At 45.2% G+C, this 22,171-nt stretch overlaps 2 protein-coding genes across 3 annotated transcripts in view; one reads left to right on the top strand and one right to left on the bottom strand.

Moving 5' to 3' along the window:
* The first annotated feature begins 969 nt into the window (after positions 1 to 969).
* On the top strand, positions 970 to 9,283 carry Eif2b2 (eukaryotic translation initiation factor 2B subunit beta). The gene is made up of 8 exons (XM_004649688.2): positions 970 to 1,187; positions 1,283 to 1,403; positions 1,553 to 1,701; positions 2,634 to 2,797; positions 3,695 to 3,790; positions 4,524 to 4,661; positions 6,135 to 6,201; positions 8,783 to 9,283. The coding sequence occupies exons 1-8, from the start codon at positions 1,025 to 1,027 to the stop codon at positions 8,938 to 8,940; spliced, it is 1,056 nt and encodes a 351-aa protein (XP_004649745.1). The 5' UTR covers positions 970 to 1,024; the 3' UTR covers positions 8,941 to 9,283.
* Positions 9,284 to 20,334: 11,051 nt separating this feature from the next.
* Mlh3 (mutL homolog 3) overlaps positions 20,335 to 22,171 on the bottom strand; it is a 43,076-nt gene continuing 41,239 nt past the window's right edge. For both annotated transcript variants that reach the window (XM_045154584.1, XM_045154585.1), the window contains one exon: positions 20,335 to 21,148. In XM_045154584.1, coding sequence (XP_045010519.1) covers positions 21,023 to 21,148 — 126 coding nt within the window. In that variant the 3' untranslated portion in view covers positions 20,335 to 21,022. The remainder of the gene's footprint in view (positions 21,149 to 22,171) is intronic.

The following is a 22,171-nucleotide window of genomic DNA, read 5'->3' as shown; positions in this document are numbered from 1 at the left end:
AAATCACACAAAGTCAGTAAACTACAGACCACACTATCTGTCATGAACCAAAAATCTGTAACAAATTATCATCAAGTTGAATCCAAAACTACATAAAAAAGAATAATACAAATGAAGTGGAATTGAAACCTGGAATGCAAAGTTGGTTCGACATTTGGACATTAGTCAATGCAATACATCATATTAGCAATCTAAGAAGTAAAACCACATGTTCCTATTAATTGAAGCAAGAGAAAGCATTTGACAAAATTCAAGGTCCACTGATGATTTTTAAAAAAAGAAGAAGGCCGGGCATGGCGGCACACACCTTTAATCCCAGCACTCAGGAGGCAGAGGCAGAAGGGTCGCTGTGGGTTCAAGGACACCCTGAGACTACATAGTGAATTCCAGGTCAGCCTGGACTGAGCAAGACCTTACCTCGAAAAAAAAAAATTTTTTTTTGGAAAAGAAAAAAAGAGAGAGAGAGAGAATGGTAGCTCTGATTACACTGCATGGATTTTCGGGCCCTTCTGGAAAGACAAGTACCCCCAAACAGGAGGGCATCTTTGCTCTCCAACTCCTTGCTGGTGGCTAGTCGCAGTCCTAATTCCTGCCCTCTATTACTGTGCTAGGCCGGGGGACGGCAATGAGCATCTCCCGCGCTTGGGGAATGGAATCTACTGGAGACAGGCGCATCCAGAACCCTGCACCATCACAGCACTTCCACGGGACGCGCGCGCTCACCGCGCCCCGCAGGAGGGAGGGCGGCAAGGAGACTGGCTATTCTCATAGCAACCAGAGCAGCCACTGTCGCCAGGGCGGGCGTCGGAGGGCAGGAAAGGCCGCTTCCGGTCGTCGTTTCCCCCCCGGAGGCAAGCCACGCCCACGCCCGAGTTTCAGGCCTCTGATTGGCTTCAGCGGGTGGGAGGGGGCGGGCCTACGATTTTTTTTTCAGGTTGAGCGGAAGTTGACCTTTCCCGCCCCGGAAGTGAAGCTGTGCAGTCCATCTGGAGAGGTGTCCACGAATCTGGCGGTTGCTCCGAAGATGCCGGGAGCCGCGGGGAAGGGCTCGGACCTGTCCGAGAGGATCGAGAGCTTCGTGGAGACCCTAAAGCGGGGCGGCGGGCGGCGCCGCTCGGAGGACATGGCTCGCGAGACCCTGGGGCTGCTGCGCCGGATCATCACCGATCACCACTGGAGCACGGCGGGTGAGGGAGGCCTGCCTCCAGCTCTGGTCCTCGGCCCCCTGAATCGTGATAAACGTCACGCAGGCCTCCCTCACCCTGCCTCTCTCGGGCTGCAGGGGAGCTGATGGAGCTGATCCGCAGAGAGGGCAAGAGGATGACGGCCGCTCAGCCCTCCGAGACCACCGTGGGCAACATGGTGCGGAGAGTTCTCAAGATCATCCGGGAGGAGTATGGCAGGTCGGGCTTACGGCCCAGGGCTCCGGGTTTGGACCCCGGGACTCCTTGCGCAGGGCCTCTCTCTCCCCTTGGAACCCCTGGGGGCTGGCTGAGCAGCTCCTGTTGCCTCCCTAACCGCACCTCCTCTTTGGGTCTTATTGCCTCCTCAGACTGCATGGACGCAGCGACGAGAGCGACCAGCAGGAGTCCCTGCACAAACTCTTGACGTCCGGAGGCCTGAGCGAGGATTTCAGCTTCCATTATGCCCAACTCAAGTCCAACATCATCGAGGCGATTAATGAACTGCTGGTGGAGCTGGGTAAGAGGTGATCACTGAATGGGTGAGGTAGGTTGCAGGTAGATGAGGAAACAGAAGGCCGCAGAGCAGTTGTTCATTGGCTGGGGCAGGAGAGATGGCCAGTCCTCTGCTTCCATCCTGATAGGAATGAACGGAGCAGATACAAAGGCTAACATAATCCTTTCTGTCAATCTACCCACCCTGTGTAGATCGACTACAAACCCACAGTGGCAGAGATCCTATTAGGACAGGGCTTTCTTTTCATTTTAAAGAAAATAAACTTGTTGGGGATGTAGCTCTGTGGAAGGGCACCATGGTTTGAGCCCCAGCATTGCAGAAATGGAAGTGAGCTCCCTAAAGCCACATTTAGAAGATTTCCTTTTATTATTAAGTGTCTTGAGTTGGCGCGCGCGAACACGCATGCATGCACGCACGCACGCACCACCTCTACCTTCCTGGTCTCCCAGGAGACCTGCAGATTTATTTCATTATAATCTAGTTCCTCAGAGGAAAATAAAACTTATCTGTAGCTCAAACTGCTGCTTCCAAATTCCTCCCCTGTTTATCTTCTCATGCCTCCCTCTCACAGATGGAGGTGTGGGGCCATCTTTTGGAGGCAGAGTTCTCTACAGAAGGACCTTTATGATTTCCTGGATTGCCATTTCTTGCCTGAGTCCATTGTTTTCTCCAGCAGTTTGTAAGGAGCTGGTTTAGTGGCAGTGAGGTCGCTGATGAGCAGGTATGCTGCCAGGAAGGAGGGTAGGTTGAGAAGCAGAGGTAGAGGATCTCACAGGAGGGGGATTTTAGGAAAACGGGACATTGCATTCCAAGCCCATTAGCTCTGATGACACTAGGGTCTGCCAGAGCAGTGTATGAGAAGGGCAGCTTTCCCTTTCTGAGCTCTAGTCATGTCTACCTTGGATGAAGTGTGGCAGGTCACATTTCTCTTGCAGAAGGCACCACGGAGAACATTGCAGCCCAGGCTCTGGAGCACATCCACTCCAATGAGGTGATCATGACCATTGGCTTCTCCAGGACAGTTGAGGCCTTCCTTAAAGAGGCTGCCCGAAAGAGGAAGTTCCATGTCATCGTGGCAGAGTGTGCTCCTTTCTGCCAGGTAACTGCTGGAGTTGCTAAGAAAATGAAGAATGGAAAGGAAATAAGAGAGGGTAATGGGAGGGAAATATGATCAAAACACATTATAAGCATTATGAAATTGTCAAAAAGAAAAAAAATGAAGGAGTAAAGGAGGGATTGCAGTCTGCCAACTTTGAATAGATAAAAAAGACATGGAGACATTACGATGATAATATAATAATGCAGGTTGCTCATCATACAAACATATTTCTTTTTTCCTTTCTTTTTTCTGAGGTAGGGGCTTACTTTAGTCCAAGCTAACCTGGAATTTACTATATAGTCCCAGGCTGGCCTTGAACGCACTGTGATCCTCCTACCTCTGCCTCCTGAACGCTGGTATTCAAGGCATGTACCACCATGTCCAGCTTCTGTGAACATATTTTTTTTTTAATTTTTACTTACTTATTTGTTAGAGACAAAGAGGCAAATATATATATAGAAGGAGAGGGAGAATGGGTGCACCAGGCCTCAAACCTCTGCAAATGGACTCTAGTTGCCTTGGGGATGATTAGGGCTTAATCTGATCTCATTCAATTCTTAAGTAAATAATAAGTTTCAAAATGGAAATATGTAAGGATACAGGATGTTGTAAATTAATGAGCCAGGAGTTATCTGGTTAGCGATGCTTGGTTGTGCAAGCAAGTTGTATTTCCAGTTCCGTAGCTGCTTTGGTGCTGCTGTGGAGTGGTACGCTTTTACTGGCTTCCTCTGGCTTACCACAACAAGCACATCATAGACAGAAAAGTGAGGTTCCTCTCGGCAATTGTGTGCTGGATATGATTAGGTCCCCCAATCCCTCAAGTCCAGTTAAATTTGAGAGCTCTTTTTATCATCTCTCACTCTCTCTCCCAGCATTAGCCTTTTCTTCAAATTACAGGGTCATGAAATGGCTGTCAATTTGTCCAAAGCAGATATTGAGACAACTGTCATGACTGATGCTGCCATTTTTGCTGTTATGTCAAGAGTCAACAAGGTGGGTCTTTGGAGTTACTATGTTGAATTCATTAAATACTATACTACTGAAATTATGATTTCTTTTTTTCCTCTTATACTCTACATGGTAAGAGAAGAAAACTTCTAATCCTCTCCAAAGTACATACTTGAGCCTTTTCTTGTTTTAAAATGTTTTATTTATTTTATTTACTTGAGAAAGAGGCAGGTAGAGAGAAGAAGGTAGAAAGGATGGGCACACCAGGGCCTTCAGCCACTGCAAATGAACTCCACACATGAACCACCATGTGCATCTGGCTTATGTGGGTCCTGGGGAATCAAACCTGGGTCCTTTAGTTTTGCAGGCAAGTACCTTAACTGCTAAGTCATCTCTCCATCTCTTGAGCTTTTCTTCTCTTAACTGAATGCTTCTCTTAGTGTGTCATTGTCCCTGCCATGGAGTGGCGTTGAACATAATGAAGTAGAGCTAAGCTAAGAGTGTTAGAGGTTAGGGATTGGCTGCCTTATGCTCAAAGAGTGTGGCAAGTGTGGGTGGTGCAGGCTTCTGCTTCTCAGGAGGAATAGCATGTAGATTTCTAGGAAAGATGGGGGAAAGCTAGAACTCTGGTACTGAGCCTGGGATCCCTTTCCCCCTGCTCCTCTGTAATCCCTCAAGATGCCAAGATGGAGGCTTGAACGTTCAACCTCTGTTGTGGCTGATGGACCTTTTAGAAGTTTACTGTAGGATGGCTCATAGTTTTCTTCCTGCCCCAAAGGTGATCATTGGCACGAAGACCATCCTAGCCAATGGTGCCCTGAGAGCTGTGACAGGAACTCACACGCTGGCACTGGCAGCAAAACACCACTCCACCCCACTGATTGTTTGCGCACCTATGTTCAAGCTTTCCCCACAGGTAGGTATGTCTGTGTGTTCCAGAGACGAGGAGGCTGATGTGTAGGCTTGAACTCGGGGCTTTCAATTTACTCCGGGTTCTCATTTATCTGTTTCTTTGCTGAATAGATCAGATCCAGTAGAGGCAAAAAGGCTGCAGGAGTCTTGAGCCAGAAACGCAGTGAATAGGTACAGTCAGGCAGCTTTAGAGTTATGGTTGTGGTGTCGGGGCAGTCTGGGATAGGGAAAGGCCTTGTGCATACAGCTGTCGCCATTCTCCATTGACACAAATGTTTCTGAGAGTGCCAAGCAGGTTGAAGCTGTTTGTCACTGTTCCAGGGTCTGTCCTCTGCAGCTTGAGTAAGAGAGATTACTATATTCAGAAGCTATTTGTGTGAAAATAACCTATTTATAAACTATATGTTTTAGTTGAAGTTAAAATCACATAACATAGAATTAACCACTTCTAAGCATGTAATTTAGTATATTCACAGCAGCTTGGCACCATCACTGTTGTCAAGCTTTTCTTTTGGTTTTTCGAGGTAGGGTCTCACTCGGGCTCAGGTTGACCTGGAATTCACTATGCAGTCTCAGGGTGGCCTCGAACTCTCGGCGATCCTCCTACCTCTGCCTCCAGAGTGCCGGGATTAAAGGCGTGTGCCACCACACCTGGCTCTGTTGTCAAGCTTTTAAACCTTTTGGTCATCTCAGAAAAATACACTGTATGCATTAAGTAGTCACTCCTATTCCATTTTCTCCCCATCTTGTAACCACCAATCTCGTGTCTCTGGGTTTTTCAGTTTCACATGTTTGTATGTAAAGTCATACATGATGTAACCTTTCGTGTCTCACCTCTGTCACTTAGCAGAATGCCTTCAATATTTCTCCTTATTGTAGCATGTCAGCATTTGCTTTCCTTCTTTCTTTCTTTCTCTTTTTTTTTTTTAAGCTTAACCATATTCTGTATGGACATTCCAAAGTGTATTATATTTTTTTGGCATTTCAAGATAGGGTCTCACTCTGTTTCAAGCTGACCTGGGATTCACTATGTAGTCTCAGGTTGGCCTTGAACTCACGGTGGTCCACCTGCCTCTGCCTCCCAAGTGCTGGAATTAAAGGCATGTGCCACCACAACCAGCTTTATTGATGGCTGTTGGGAAACCGGACATGTTGGCACACACCTTTAATCCCAGCACTTGGAATGCAGAGGTAGGAGGATCGCTGTGAGTTCAAGGCTACCCCAAAACTACATAGTGAATTCCAGGTTAGCTTGAGCTAGAGTGAGACCTCAAAAAAATAAAATAAAATAAAGAAAGAAAAGAAAAGAAAAGAAATCTATTGATTAAGCTGTTGGGGTTGGTCTCACCTTAAGACTTTTGTGAATAATTTAAAAACTTGTGTATAAATTTTCTTTGGGAATACATATTTCCACTTGCCTTGGGTACATATCTAAGAAGTACTGGGCCTCTTTTAGAAAAATATTTTTCATTTTCAGTTCCTCAGTGAAGAAGATTCATTTCACAAGTTTGTGGCTCCCGAAGAAGTTCTTCCTTTCACAGAAGGTAAGGTGTGTGGGGGTGGGAGTCTTTGGAGGGGTCTTTTTGTTCTTTGGGTGGTCAGGATCGAATGCTGTTAGGTTGACTTGACTTGATCTTTGTGTGTATGTGTAGTATGTAGTATCCTGTGGTGTGTGTATGTGCAGATTTGTGTGTCCCATGTACACATGTGGGGGCTAGAGAATGTTGGATAGCTTTCTGTATTGTTTATCTGCATATATCCTTAAGACAGAGTCTTCCTTTCTCTGAATCTGGAGCTGCAGTTTTCATTAGCCTCAGCAATTCTGCAGTCTGTTCCTCAGATGATGCCTAGCTATTGACATGGGTGCTGGGGAATCAAACTCAAGGCCCCTTCAGGCCCTCATGCTTGTACCACAAGCACCCTTAGCCACTGAGCCACCCTTCCCAGCCCTTGCTTTATTCTTTCAAAATCATACTTCTTGTGGGGACTGTTTTATTTAGCAGCTCACAATGTTTGAGGACCTGAGGTGGTCCTTGTTAATTTGTTCTGAGGCTAATATACATTAGCTGAGTTATTTGGGTCATGGTGTGTTGGATCACTTAGCATTGACTGGGTTTGATTTTTGTACTTGGTTCAAAATCCAGATAACAACAAGTGGGAAAATAAAGTTGCTTCCAGTTGTTATAAGGAATCATTTTGGTGACTTGGCTGCAAGAGGAAGCAGGATCTAAAACCTCCTGCTTTGAGACTCACCTGTAGCCTAGACATGCTGGTGCCTTGGGGGTCCTTTGCTCCAGCTTCTGAAGGCACCAGCTATACTCAGTGAGCTGCTCACTACCCCATCAGCAGTTCAGCCGGCTGCATGCTCTCTGAGAGCAGGGCACAGTGCGTGCGGTCCTAATTCTTCTTGGAGGCTGGATAATTTTATCCCTTTATTTAAACATTTTTCAGGAAACATCTTTTGAAGCTGGTTGCAATGTTATCTTCCTATAATCCCAGCACTTATGGGGCTGAGGCAGGAGGATCACAAGTTTGAAGCCCAGCTTGGTCTGCATAGTGAGTTCCAGTATTATTCAGATCTTATTTCAAAAAATTATATAAAGAGCTAGAGAGATGGCTTAGCTGTTAAGGCATTTGCCTGCAAAGGCTGAGGACCCAGGTTCCATTCCTCAGTACCCATGTAAGCCAGCTGTCCATGGTGGCACATGCATCTGGAGTTTGTTTGCAGTGACTAGAGACCCTGGCATGCCTACTCTATCTCTTTCTCTCCTAAATAGATATGAAAATAATTTTTTTAAAAGTGTCTGTTGGGGGCTGGAGAGATGGCTTAGTGGTTAAGCGCTTGCCTGTGAAGCCTAAGGACCCCGGTTCGAGGCTCGGTTCCCCAGGTCCCACGTTAGCCAGATGCACAAGGGGGCACACGCGTCTGGAGTTCGTTTGCAGAGGCTGGAAGCCCTGGCACGCCCATTCTCTCTCTCTCTCCTTCTATCTGTCTTTCTCTCTGTGTCTGTCGCTCTCAAATAAATAAATTTTAAAAAAAAAGTGTCTGTTGGGCACTCCCTACACGCAGCTGCCAGGGAGAAGACAATAAAGGCACCAGGTTCTGTTTCCACAGAACTTCTGCTGCAGATGATAGGCAGGAAAATGTCTGTCCTTATGAAGAAAACAGGAAGCCAAGCGTGGTGGCACACGCCTTTAATCCCAGCACTTGGGAGGCTGTGGTAGGAGGACTGCTGAGTCAAGGCCACCCTGAGACTCCATAGTGAATTCCAGGTCAGCCGGGGCTATAGTGAAACCCTACCTCAAAAGGAAAGAAAGAGAGAGAAAGAAAAGAAAGAAAGAAGAGGGGAGAGGAGAGAAAGAGGGAGGAGGGAAGGAGAAAACAAAACAAGTAGGAGTGACATGATAGAAAATGGCTAAGGGACTGCTAAGACTGGGGCAGGGTCTTTATGAAATGACGTTGCTGGAGTCCTGAATGATCAGACCCTACCTTGTAAAGATCGGGGTGGGGGGAGTGTTCCAGGCACATAGAAAAGGCCTGGGTTTGGTACAGACTTAGCTGTTGGGAGGAAGATGGTCATGTGGCTGAGAAGTACTGAGCGCAGGGAGCAGTACAAATTATAGTTACAGTGGTATGGTAAGAGCCAAATCTTGTCTCCAATTTGAATTATTTGGGGGGGTGCGGCTTTGAGGTAGGGTTTCACTCTAGCCCAGGCTGACCTGGAATTCAACATGTGTCTCAGGGTGGCCTTGAACTTAGGGCGATCCTCTTACCTCTGCCTCCCAAGGGCTGGGATTAAAGGTGTGCACCACCACATCCGGCTTCAATTTGAATTATTCTAAGTGCTATGAGAAGGCATTGGAATAGTTTTGTGGGTTTTTATTCCCCCCCCCCCATTTAGGACAGGGTTTTGCTGTATAGCCCAGGATGTCCTTAGACTTGCAGCCCTTCTGTCTCAGTCTCTAGAGAATAAGCGTGGGGAACCGTGGTTGAGTAACCTCTTCCCGTTTGAGTTTTGCTGCAGCTTGCTAGTGTGCCTACACTGGTGAGCGTGGACTCTGTGGACTACTTAATTATTCGAGTAGCATCGTCAGCTTTCTCTCTAGCATGTGATTATCTTGCAGGGGACATTCTGGAGAAGGTCAGTGTTCACTGCCCTGTGTTTGACTACGTGCCGCCCGAGCTCATTACCCTCTTCATCTCCAACATTGGTGGGAATGCACCATCCTACATCTACCGCCTGATGAGCGAGCTCTACCATCCTGATGACCACACCCTGTGACCGCACTCATCCTGACTGGCTACACCCAGAGAGGAGCAGAGACAGTACTGCTGCTGCAGCGTCCCCTAGCAGCCGGGCAGGGGCAGTCAGCCTGCGAGACCTCAGCGCTGTGTCCTGCCTTCTAGTCACCCTGACAAGACGTACGTCCCGGACAGCAGAAGGGTTCAGCCTGTTGATTTTGGAGCCTCTAAGTGACCTGGCTGTGTGTGTTTGAGTAACTTCAATTTTCTGATTCTGTGGTATATTACATATGCCACTGACTACCTTGCTAGAATAGACTTTTGCTCAGAAATGGCTCCCATGCCTTTTCATAGGCTAAGCCAATAAACCCTGCTGGAAGGTTCCCAAGTTTGTTTATTGTCCTGAGGTCTGACTGATTCAGACAGCAGCAGCAGAGTCCTTTTCATAAAGGGCTGTAATTAGAGGGAGATGTCTAAAGCATAAAAAGTAAATAACAGCATTTAGTTTTCTTGGAGCTGGGGAGATGGCTCAGTGGCTAAAGGTGCTTATTTACAGGCCTGCCAGTCCAAGTTCAACTCCCCAGCACCCACATAAAGCCAGTCAAAGTGGTGTGTGCATCTGTGATCCTAAGGCACCTATGGCAGTGGGAGGCTGGAAGCTCACAGGCCAGCTAGATGACTGCACACAAAGCAAAGCGGCAAAGACAAAATTAGGAGGGAGAGTTTGTCTCAAGCAGAGTGGAGGGAGAAGACAAAATCCCTGAGGTTGTCCCCAGACCTCCACACATGTGTCGTATACATACAATAATAAAGGTATTCAGTTTTCTAACTCACCAGAAATGGCCACCAATAACTTTTTAGTAATCTAAGGTAATAACTGAGCATCACACTCACCTGGGAGCTTAAACACGTGCTATCTTGGGTTCCATTCTGGCTTACTGCGGCTGATCTTAGGGAGAGGGGAGACCGAGGAGTTTAAAGGTTCCCAGAGGATGAACTGGAGAGGTGGCTGATCAGTTAAAGGCACTTGTTTGCAAAGCCTGACAGCCTGGAGTTGATTAAACAGTACCCACATAAGGCCAGATGCATGAAGTGGCAAATGTGTCTGGAGTTAGTTTGCAGTGACAGGAGCCCTGGGATGCCCTATCCATTCTCTGTCTGCCTCTTTATCTCTGTTTCTCTCAAATAATAAAATCAGGGCTAGGCTACAAGATGGTGCATTTTAAAAGGCAAATCAGAACCTGCATCTCTAGAATTAATTTGAAGCACACAGACAAGAACGGTGAGTGAAGCAGTCTCATGTCACAGCCCAAGTGTTAGGCAACAGGAGAAAGGTTAAATAAGTATGACATTTATATGATGGAACATTGTGTGTACAAACAGGTTTCAAAAGAGTGGCTTGAGGGCAGTGTGTGGATTGAAAGGATTTTGGCTGGTCCTTCCAGGACTGAATTTGAATTAGTTCCCAATATTTAAAAAATAATGACATACTTGACAAATTTAGATTTCTTGGTTTTCTGGAAGATTCCAATCTGACAACTCCTGAACCACCTTCTCAAGTGGCAGGAAGGCTGGCAGCAGTGGGCTCCCGTTGGCTAGCCTGATTCCTTCAGATGGGAAACCCTCAGAGGATCTGTCAGATCCATAACTTGTATGTGCCATTTTCTTAAACCCTGTGGGCAGGTGATTGTCACCCTTTAGAGAATGGGGGGGGGGAGGTGACAAGTAGCAGAACAATATGCATATATATTTTTATTTATTTATTTGAGAGAGAAAGGCAGATGGAGAATGGGCACACCAGGGCCTCTAGTTGCTGCAAGTGAACTCCAGATACATGGGCCACCTTATGTATCTGACTTACATGGCTCCTGGGAAATTGAACCTAGCTGAGTCTTTTGGCTTTGCAACAAGCACCTTAACCACTAAACCATCTCTCTAGCCCTAATTTACAATTTTTAACAAAAGTCTCTTAGGTGAGCTGGATTATCTTCCATGCTTAAGATCTGGTCTGAAGCAGAGGACTCCCCACAGGATGCTTGTCACAGATGCTGTTTTTCTGAGTCTGGTAGCAGTATCTGGTTGCACAGAGGATCCGTTTTAAGCACACACCCTCAGGGATTTGGAGATGCAGTCTGACAGCCACACTGTGGCAGACACTGGTTGGAAGCAGGTTAGAGGGAAAGGCCTCTACTCTGATATCAATTTGAGAAGGCTGGCTTTGATTTGGTGGTGGGCAACAAGACCAATGAGGGTCTGTCTGAAAGCTCCATGACTCAGAAGGACCTGACTCACTCAGGCCTCGGTCTACTATTCCTTACAGCATCTTGGACCCCATGATTTCTCAGCGAAGTGGCTTATGGCTGCCAATTACCAGCAACTGTCTCCTGTGGAGGCTTCTATGCTAACAGCAGTCTGCTTGGGTTACAGTCGTGTGGTTTGGAAGAACAGCAGTGAGTCAAAGACTTTAAATTCGTTCCTGGCTCCCAAAGTATTTCATACTTGTCCTTCGTGCATCTCGGCCTCTGTGTCTAAAATTAGCATCATCCTTCCCAGGCTTGACTTGGATGAGGGAGGAGGACAGAAGCTGTCCTTGGGCCAGCTCTTCCAGTGCCCAGAACAGAACCGTAGGGACGCATATTTGTTAGGCCCTAGGAGCTCCGGTAAGTAAATCTACCAAGCTTCGATTTCCTATTTCCTTCACTCTCTAACTATTTGAGGAGGAGCAAATGTTGGAAATACGGAAGATGCGTTTTCAGGGAAAAACAAGTTCCAGGAACTCACTACCTCCAGCCTTGGCCACACCTGCCTCCCACAAGACTGAGGGAAAAAAACATAGCTTAAAGGGAATTAGCAAGTACAGTTCTATGGGTGCAGAAGTCTTCCTGAATATGCCAAATAAACCAAGTTAGATGATGCAGTGTGTAACGATACTTTTTCCCACGGGTTCTATCTTGCAAGTTGGGCAGAGGGCAGGAAAGGCACAATTCTTGGAACTTGAATAAGGAACAGGAATTCTTAATTTAGCTTCAGAAGAGAAGTCTGAAAAATACTAAGAAAAACTTAAGCATAAAGTGGTCCCCTAGGGCTGGAGAGATGGCTTAGTGGTTAAGCGCTTGCCTGTGAAGCCTAAGGATCCCGGTTTGAGGCTTGATTCCCCAGGATCCACGTTAGCCAGATGCACAAGGGGGCACACGTGTCTGGAGTTCGCCTTCAGTGGCTGGAGGCCCTGGTGTGCCCATTCTCTCTCTTCTCTCCCTATCTGCCTCTTTCTCTCTGTCACTATCAAATAAATAAATAAATAAATAAAAATAACCAAAATATTTTTTAAAAGTGATCCCCTAAAATATAATTACTGGTACCCATAGTGTAGCTTTCATAAATGTGCTTCAAACCACTTTTCTTCTTTTTTTTTTTTTTTAGAACAGACCTGCCTTAGTCTTTGAGTTAACAAAGGCTGCCTTTCAGAGGGCTCCATCACTGAACTCTATGGCTCTCTTAACTCTCCACATGTAGAAGTTGGTCCATATAACCCCTTGGCCATGAATACCAGATGGTGATACAATCATGAAGGACCCATATGTACTACTGTCTACCTGTCCTCTCAGAAACCCCCTCTGGAGATATGCACCTAGATGACACCAAAGACCTGTTTTCAAACTGGGTTTGGAATGATGTATCTGGTCTGCTTTTAAGTTATGATGTACTGCCCTGGGGATGGAACCTGGGGTCTTGTGCATGGTAAGCAAGCACTCTGCCACTAAGATATAGCCTGGTCCGTATTCTTTCATTCACCAAGAGGCTGTGTCAGGACATTGGGTAATGGCTACACAAAAGAGCTGCAGTCTGAGCTTTCAGTCTGCATCATCACACAATGGGATACTGAACAGTGATTGCTGGATTGTGTGTGGTGTGTCACAGGCATATGACATTTAGAATTAAGACCTGCTTAGACAAGAAAGAAGGTCTTAGTGTTGAAGTGAAAACTTGACAAGGTTTTTTTTTTTTTTTTTGTCTTTTTGAGGTAGGGTCTCACTCTAGCTCAGGCTGACCTGGAATTTACTATGTAATCTCAGGGTGGCCTTGAACTCACAGTGATCCTCCTACCTCTGCCTCCTGAGTGCTGGGATTAAAGGTGCACACCACCATGCCCAGCATAAGATTTCTTAAATTCATAATTTATATAAATAAGTCTGCAGTGAAAGGAGAGGTAACACAATGTTGAATAAAGGTAAACTAGTCCAAGTGTGGTGTTTCACACCTGTGACATCAACACTCAGGAAGCTGAGGCACATGGATAATGAATTTGAGGCCAGCCTGTACAATATAGTAAGACTGTCTCAAAAATCCTTAAATTAACGAAAACTTAACTTAGTAGCTGTTAAGTCTAGTCAGTAAACTCAGATTGCAGGTTTAAAAAAATATTTTTCTTTATTTGAGAGAGGGAAAGAGGCAGAGTGAGAGAGAGAAAATGGGCATGCCAGAGCTTCTAGCCACTGCAAACGAACTCCAGATGCAAGCGCCACCTTGTGCATCTGGCGTGTGTGGGTACTGGGGAAGCGAACCAAAGTCCTTTGGCTTTGCAGGCAAGCACCTTAACTGCTAAGCCATTTCTCCAGCCCTAGATTGCAGTTTGTCATAATAAAGTCTCAACTATCTCCTTGCTAAGTTTACTTGGTACTGTCTCTAGAAATGAATAAAAACTGAAGTCATTCACATTAAGAGAAGTGTAGGGTATCCACAATTGAGAACTAGACAGATCACCTATCCTAAAACAGATCCTAACATAATTTGCTTCAAGAAATTAGATGCCGGGCTGGAGAAATGGCTTAGCGGTTAAGCGCTTGCCTTTGAAGCCTAAGGACCCCGGTTCGAGGCTCAGTTCCCCAGGTCCCACGTTAGCCAGATGCACAAGGGGGCGCACGCATCTGGAGTTCGTTTGCAGAGGCTGGAAGCCCTGGCACGCCCATTCTCTCTCTCTCCCTCTATCTGTCTTTCTCTCTGTGTCTGTCGCTCTCAAATAAATAAATTTAAAAAAATTTTAGAAAAAAAAAAAAAAGAAATTAGATGTCCCCAGCACTCGGGAGGCAGAGGTAGGAGGATCGCGAGAGTTCGAGGCCACCCTGAGACTACATAGTGAATTCCAGGTCAGCCTGAGCCAGATCGAGACCCTACCTTGAAAAACCAAAAAAAAAAAAAAAGAAAAAGAAAGAAATTAGATGTCAAAGGTCTCAGATTACTTTGTCACTGAACCAGTGATACAAGCTCAAAAACATTGTGGGCCAAATGCACAACTGGATTAAGCATCAGTTTTTCTCAATGTCAGCTTTGGAAGAACTAGGTGACCTCTATGAAGGAATTACATGTGAAACCCCTTAAATAAAAATTTATTGGCCGGGTGTGGTGACGCACGCCTTTAATCCCAGCACTCAGGAGGCAGAGGTAGGAGGATCACCATGAGTTTCAGGCCACCCTGAGACTACATAGTGAATTCCAGGTCAACCTGAGCTACAGTGAGACCCTACCTCAAAAAAAAAAAAATAAATAAAATAAATTAAATAAACAAAAAAGCCAATGGACAATCCTTGCTTTTGAAATAAAAAGGCTGTAAAGCTAATGTCAAGCAAGGCCAGCCAAATTTCCCTACCTCAGATTGCTGTTGGCCTCCTGCTGGCTTCCTGGCTCAGTACATTCCAATAGATGAGGTAAGACACTCATATTCCCACGAGCTTTGGTCAGGTGCCTGCATGACACTGAGACACCTACCATACCAGAAAAGCATGGGGTGTGATCTGAGGGTTTGAGGAAGCCTGAACTTCATAAAAGCCTCCTTTTTGCTGTATATGCCTCTTGTCTTCCGAGGTGTGTGTTTAGAAGGGACTCGACCTGCTTACTAAATGCTGAAGCAGTGGGAAGGGTAGAAGGAACAGGAGAGAGGATTTATGTGGTGCACACTACCTGAGTTTCTTTCTCAGGACTGCCTTCTTTTCCTTTCATTCTGGCCCCACCTTTTGGCAGTCTTGCCATTGATGAGCAACTGCCAGCTGGGAAAGTGGAAACAGGTGTGAGGTACAGGGGCAAGCTTACCAGTCAGTTCTACCAGCTTGCTTTCATTAAGGTGTTTTTTTTGTTTTTTTTTTTTTTTTGAAGTGCGGAGAAGACAGCGTTGCCATATAACTTTTTTTTTTTTTCCTTTTTACTGACAGCTTCCATACTTACAGAAAATAAACCATGATAATTCCCTCCCCTCCCCTACTTGCTATGTAACTCTTGATCATCCCGCCTCAGCTTCCTGAGTGTTGGCATTACACCATCCCTGGATTTTGATGGAGTGGTGATGGATGGCCAACAGGCAGGGGATCTGGGTTTCTGTGCTGTGCCAGAGCCTGTTCCTCATATACACGAGTGTGCCAGGTTCATACAAAGCTTTGCTGAGCTGCCTGGTCAGGGCTTTCTGAGATCTGCTCTGCTCACACCTGTCTTCCTCAGCCCTGACCTCTCCAGAACTATGGTCCTGGGTTCCCTCCTGCTCTGCCCCATCTTCTGTCTTCCGGCTGTGCTGCCTCTGGCTGCTGGCTAGCGCCCCTCTGCAGTCCCTGCTCACTGGGGTCCTGGCTGGACCTGCTTCCTTTTCCTATATTCTCGTCCACTCCGTGCACTGCCTCTGGCTTTTCAGATGCTAGCTCCTGTTAGCACCCATGGTCTTAATTCTCATAGTAGGACTACTACTTTGTCTTAGCTCAAAGAGCTGGCTGGGACTCCTACCTCCACCCTGGAGAAAGTTAACATGCTGGTTTTCTTTTCCCTCTTTCTGACTAAAGCTGAACCTCTTCAAAGTACAGACACACACACACACACAGCAACATTACCAAAACTAGAGCATTTAAGAATCGCTACATTTCACAGCTCATCTCTTTTCTCTGAAGTTACCAACATCCTTACCAAACAGAATATCATAAGGTTGAACCACTAAGCTGAAAAACTAACCTGTTTTTAATGAATTAAAAATATCTTATTGAGCCGGATGTGGTAGTGCACGCCTTTAATCCCAGCACTTGAGAGGCAAAGGTAGGAGGATTGCTGTGAGTTCAAGGCCACCCTGAGACCACATAGTGAATTCCAGGTTGTCGGGAGCCATACAGCAAAAGCCTCTCCATTTTGCCTGGGCCTGCTCATAAGCTGACTCATTACACAGAAAGCTGGTCCATCCAGCTTTCTGTTAGGTACTTCTGGAACGTCGGTCAGCAGACTGCTTACAGAATCTTATCTTTTGCAAAAGGCCAGTTTATGGTCAGGATGTGAAGCCTGGTGCAGTCAGGATGCCATTGAGGCAAGATTAGATGAACACCTGATTACATCCCCTCTAGGTTTCCTGACAATTCCAAAGCCCTAAATCATGTCATCCAGCTTATTCCCCCCCCCCCCCTTTTTCTTCCCCATATAACCACTGTGTAAAAAATAACGACTCTGAGGCCTTGACAAACATCTAGCATGGTCTCCTTCTTGTGTCTGTTTGCCTTTTCTCACCCAGGTTAACTTCTCCTCGGGTCCTTGTTCAACTCCCTGCTGGCTGGGAACACCAGGTCAGCCTGGGCTACAGCAAGACCCTACCTAAATATATATATGTATATATATACACGATTATTCTTATTGGAACAAGACCCAGTTCTGCAAGCTCTAAAAAATATAGTATTACGTGGGGTAGCATGGGGTAATAACAGGAAGGAATTTGCAATGTGAAATCACACAGGGTGAGAATTCTGGCTGTCTCAGCTGGATCCTTTAGAAACCAGTCAGTGTCTCTAAGCCTTAGTACATCCAGTATACAAAAGGGAGGATAGTACCAGATGTGTCACAGCGTCTTTAACCCCTTGGGAAGCAGAGGTAGGAGGATGGATGTGAATGAGGCCAGTCTGAGACTATCTAGTGAGATCTAGGTCAGCCTGGGCTCCAGTGAGACCCTACCTTGAAACTGAAGCCACCCCCCCCAAAAAATTACTGTGATTTTAAAACAAAATATATATTTTTTTATTCTCAAGTAGAAAGAGAATGGGCATGCCAGAGCCTCTAGTTGCTGCAAATGAACTCTAGATACATGAGCCACTTTGTGCATCTGTCTTTACGTGGGTACTGAGGAATCAAACTTGAGTTGTTAGGCTTTGCAGGCAAGTGCCTTAACCACTGAGCAATCTCTCCAGTCCCCAAATTACTATTATCTTAGAAAACTAAATGTATCTTTGTTCTTAATGGCACTTTAGTTAAAACAGAACTATGCAATCTTCTAGACACAAAATGGCCTTGCTATTCATAACCTCACAGTGCCTGACACTATCTACATAATAGACCTTCATAATAAAAGGAAAATATGATGACATCAAGATAGAAGAGAGACTGATTGGAGAAGGGATTCAGCAGAGGAAGGAATTGAAAGGGGAACAATGAGGCTGGAAATTGTCATGATTTATTGTCTATTCTTAGCTGTCAATAAACAAAAAGTTTTAAAAGGGGTTGGAGAGATGGCTTGGTGGTTAAGGTGCTTGCCTATGAAGCCTAAGGACCCAGGTTCAATTCCCCAGTACCCACCTAAGCCAGATGCACAAGGTGGTACATGCATCTGCAGTTAGGTTGCAGTGCCTAGAGGCTCTGGCTCACCCATTCACTCTTTTAAATTAAATATATAAATAAAAATATTTAAAAAAAAGAAAGTTGGCTTTAAAAAAGGGTTTTTTAAAAGCAGTACAAAATAAACCCCTAAAAGGCAATAAAAGTCATCTGTTAGATATATTTGGCTAATAGATTGTTTTTATGCTGATGCATTCTACTACTGAGCTAATAAATTATTAAAATAGGATAATTATCTTCTTGTTTGAGTCAGGCTAGCCAGGAAGACATAAAGAACTTTTTCTAAATCTCTGTTAATCTCAAGAAAACAGTAGTTGGGAATTATTTAGATGAAATCTTGCTCCACCATTATCTAAGAGGTATTGTCATACTTCTGAAACCCCACAAACAGCTGGGCATAGTGGTTCATACCTTTAATCCCAGCACTCAGGATGCAGAGGTAGCAGGATGGCTGTGAGTTTGAAGCCAGCCTGGGACTACAGAGTAAATTCCAGGGTAGCCTGGGCTAAAGTCAGATCCTACCTAAAAAAAAAAAAAAAAAAAAAAAAAGCAAAGAAAGAATGAGAGGCAGAGGGAAAGAAAAAAAGAAACCTCACAAACATGTCTGACCTAAAAGGATTTGTCTTATTCCTGGGTCAGCCAGGTGTGGTAGTACGTACCTGTGATTCAAGCACTTGGGAGATACAGGAAGGAGCACCAGGAGTTCAAGGTCATCTTCAGCAGCAGAGATAGTTCAAGGCCAGCCTAGGCTACGTGACACCCTGCCTCCAAAAAAAAATTCCTGGGACAGTAGGGCTCCTTCCCTGCATGCTGGGAGAATACCATAGAGGCCTGAGGTCACATCTCCCCACTGACCTAGAGGCAAGAAGCTAGACAGTCTTGCAAATCCTTTAATTTTATTTATTTATTGATTGAGAAAGAGAAAGAGGCAAAGTGTGTATGAGTGTACCAGGGCCTCTTGCCATTGCAAACGAACTCCAGACACATGCACCACTTTGTGCATCTGGCTTTCCATGAGTACTGGGGAAATGTACCAAGGCCATCAGGCTTTGCAAGCAAGTGCCTTTAACTGCAGAGCCATCTCTCCAGCCCCCCAGCCTTTTAAGAACACCTTTTAAGTCCTGGGCCCCACTCTATGAAACACCCATTTGTATGGCTTTGGTAAGAAGTACGCTTTTAGACAGTAGTGCCTATTCTTCAGGGTTCCAATTATGAAGCTAGTGAGTTCCTCTGGAAAATGAGTGCAGGCTCCTCCTGGCCCGCGGCGAGGCCCATGCTCATGAAGGCAGAACCTTCATTCGAGCTTCACTCCAGAGCAGCTGCCAAACAAACGTTCTCCACAAGCACCATTTGTTTCCTGTATTTAAACCATTTGGAAAATTATTCCATTGATAGAAAGGCCAATTTAAGCAGGCTGGTCAGGAAACACTGAAGTAGAAAGTCTCATTGTGAAATCTTCTTAATTACACAGCATTAATTGTACCATTTACAATAACCATCAGCTTTTTTCCCCCCTAGTGTATGTTAGCCAGTTGAGTCCTATTCACCACAGATCATCTGGAATGGTGGAAGACACAGATTAAGAACAGCATAATAACAAGCATTTTCAGGAAGATTAGTCCTGGTCCCAAGTGAACTTATAAAGCCATTAGATAAATGCAACGAATTAAAACCAATATACAACTTCAAAAGGACCAAAATAACATTTGTGCTTTGAAAAAAAACAGTGTAGAGCCTATCTGGTTAGGCTGAAGGAATAAATGTTGCATTTTCTTTGTGTGTGTGTGTGTGTGTGTGTGTGTGTGTGTGTGTGTGTGTGTGTGTAAGGGGCATGTTTGCTATATGCAAATGTCTGTGCGTATGCAGTGGTCAGAGAAGAGGATGGTGGTGTCCCCCGTCACTCATCTGTGTTTTCTTGAGACAGTTCTCTCATTGATTTCAGAGCTTGCCATTTCTTCTTGTTTTCACAAGCTCCAGAAGTTGTCATTTCTGCTCCCCACAGGACTGGTCTTACAGGATCCTATAGGCTTACACAGGATTAACTGCTGAGCCATCTCTAGCCCCCTAAATGCTACATTTTGATATAAGCATTTTCATATAAGCACTTTATAAGTATAAAAGTCATTTTTTAAAGTGGGTTTTCTTTTGTTGTTGTTATTAGCATGTTCCAGTTCTGGTTCGAAACATTAGTACATTAGTGTGCGCCACCACACCCAGCTGGGTTTTTAAAAATTTTTTTTAAGATTTTTATTTATTTATTGGAAGGAGGGTAGAGGGAAAGAGAGTGAGTGAGAATGAGCGTGCCAGGGCTTCCAGCCACTGTAAATAAACTACAGACGCATGTGCCACCATGTGCATGTGGCTTACATGGGACCTGGAGAATAGAACCTGGGTCCTTAGGCTTTGCAGGCAAGTGCCTTAACTGCTAAGCCATCTCTCCAGCCTCCACCTGTTTTTTGTTGTTGTTTGTTTGTTTTAAATCCCACTTTGGTGCTAAGAACCAAATCCAGGGCCTTGAATTTGTTAAATGGTCTTCCACTGAGCTATATCCCACACGCCTTTAATCCCAGCACTTGGGAGGCAGAGGTAGGAGGATCACCGTGAGTTTGAGTCCAGCACTTGGGAGGCAGAGGTAGGAGGATCACCATGAGTTTGAGTCTACCCTGTGACTACACAGTGAATTCCAGGTCAGCCTGGACTAGAGCAAGCCCCTACCTCAAAAAAACACAAAACAAACAAACAAAAAGCAATAAAACTAACAAAAAACCCAGGGGTAGGACTTTGGACTTCAAATTTTCTCATTTCTTTCTTTGAGTTTCTCTTTGACAATATGTATTTATTTATTTATTGACACATTTAATTTTTTTGGGGGGGTAGCTCTGTATCCTAGGCTGTTCTCAGACTTATTATATTTTTGTCTCAGTCTTTCAAGTGCTGGGATTACAGGTATGTACCATCACACTTGGTTATCAGTAATTTTGAATACCTAAAATGATTTCAAGTCTTGTTGGAAGACATCAGGTAATGTCTTCATGGACAGCAGAGAAATCCTGAAAGTGTGTGATTTAGAACGGACAGAACTGGGAGGGAAACGAAGACACTTTAAAGACAGGCGGGGTGAAGGCAGGAGGCGAAGGTGGAGCTTTGAGGGCAGCGCGGTAGGCCCCTGAGGGTGGGTGGGGGCAAGAAAAACAACTGCACAGAGCAAGTAAGTACACCCCTCAAGCATACAGCAACCTGCAACCAGATTATTAAATTTTATCCTAAATTAATTTACAAAAGGGAGACATTGTATTGCAACCTCCTGTGTCCACAGATGCAAAGGAATGGCCAGTCCTTAGGCTTGAAAGGCAGCTGGGTAGTAAACTAGAGGGATCTTCTGCCCCGGGAGACGGCAGTACTGGCTGGGCCTGGCGCTGAGTGATGTGGCGGGCTGCGCTGTGTGCATGCTTTCTGCTCAGAGGCGTGCGGTTCCCTTTTGTTGGGCAGATCAATAACCGTTCTCATGGTGGCTCACAAGGAGGTGTAGACTGTTGCAGGCTCTGCCTTGAACCACAGCTTTCTGCTTTTCCAAAGAGACGCCATGCACGGGCCATCTTGTGAAGTTTAGCAAGATTGGGCTTGCCGATCTATGGGAAGAAAGAGAATAAGCAACAGAAAAGCCAGGGACAAAAAGGCATTTCTAAAGTATGGATCTTGAAATTGTTTAGATTTTCAATTTATGGACACAAAAACTGATAAAGTTTCTTAGAACTAGTGCAACTGTAAATTTTATGTCTAGAGGCATACCTCCAGTAATAGGAAAGGAGTTATTTTTCATTTTTTAGTTTATTATTATTATAATTTTAATATTTTATTTATTTGAGAGGGACAGAGAAAGAGGCAGAGAAAGAAAGAGAATGGGCATGCCAGGGCCTCTAGCCACTGCAAACTCCAGATGCATGCATCCCTTTGTGCATCTGCCTTACGTGGGTCCTGGGGAATGGAACTGGGTCCTTAGGCTGTGCAGGCAAGCGCTGTAATCCCTAAGCCATTTCCTCAGCCCAAGAATTTATTATTTTTAAACACTTTTATTATTTATTTATTTATTTCACAAAGAGGGAGAGAGAAAGAATGGGCACTCCAAGGCCTCCAGCCACTGCAAACAAACTTAAGATGCATGTGTTACCTTGTGCATCTGGCTAACGTGGGTCCTGGGGAATAGAATTTGGCTCCTTTGGCTTTGCAGGCAAACACCTTAACTGCTGAGCCATCCCTCCAGCCCCAAAGAATGAATTATTTATTTATTTATTTATTTTTGAAGTAGGGTCTCGCTCTAGCCCAGACTGACCTAGAATTCACTATGTAGTCTCAGGCTGGCTTCGAACTCACAGTGTTCCTCCTACTTCTGCCTTTCAAGTGCTGTGATTAAAGGTGTGCACCACATGCCTGGCAAGAATTTTTTAAACTTCTTCTCTCTTTATTTCAGAGACAGAGTGTATGTGTGTACCAGGAGCTCCTCCAGGCATATGCACCATGTTGTGCATCTGGCTTTATGTGAATACTAGGGAATTGAACCTGGGCTGTCAGGCCTTACAAGCAAATGCCCTTAACCAGTGAGCCATTTCTCCAGCCCAAAAGCAAAGAATATTCTTTTTTTTTTACTAATTTAT

Source organism: Jaculus jaculus, chromosome 7 (assembly GCF_020740685.1).
Source record: "Jaculus jaculus isolate mJacJac1 chromosome 7, mJacJac1.mat.Y.cur, whole genome shotgun sequence".
Classification (NCBI taxonomy): Eukaryota; Metazoa; Chordata; class Mammalia; order Rodentia; family Dipodidae; genus Jaculus; species Jaculus jaculus.
Note: the sequence above shows the minus strand (reverse complement) of the source record. Positions and strands in the feature narration are given on the sequence as shown.

Excerpts from the sequence above, each read along its gene's own strand:
- Eif2b2 (XM_004649688.2), top strand. The coding sequence starts at position 1,025 with ATGCCGGGAGCCGCGGGGAAGGGCTCGGACCTGTCCGAGAGGATCGAG. Across the intron at positions 3,791-4,523 it reads TTATGTCAAGAGTCAACAAG|GTGATCATTGGCACGAAGAC; the intron begins GTGGGTCTTTGG and ends CCTGCCCCAAAG. Across the intron at positions 6,202-8,782 it reads AGTTCTTCCTTTCACAGAAG|GGGACATTCTGGAGAAGGTC; the intron begins GTAAGGTGTGTG and ends ATTATCTTGCAG.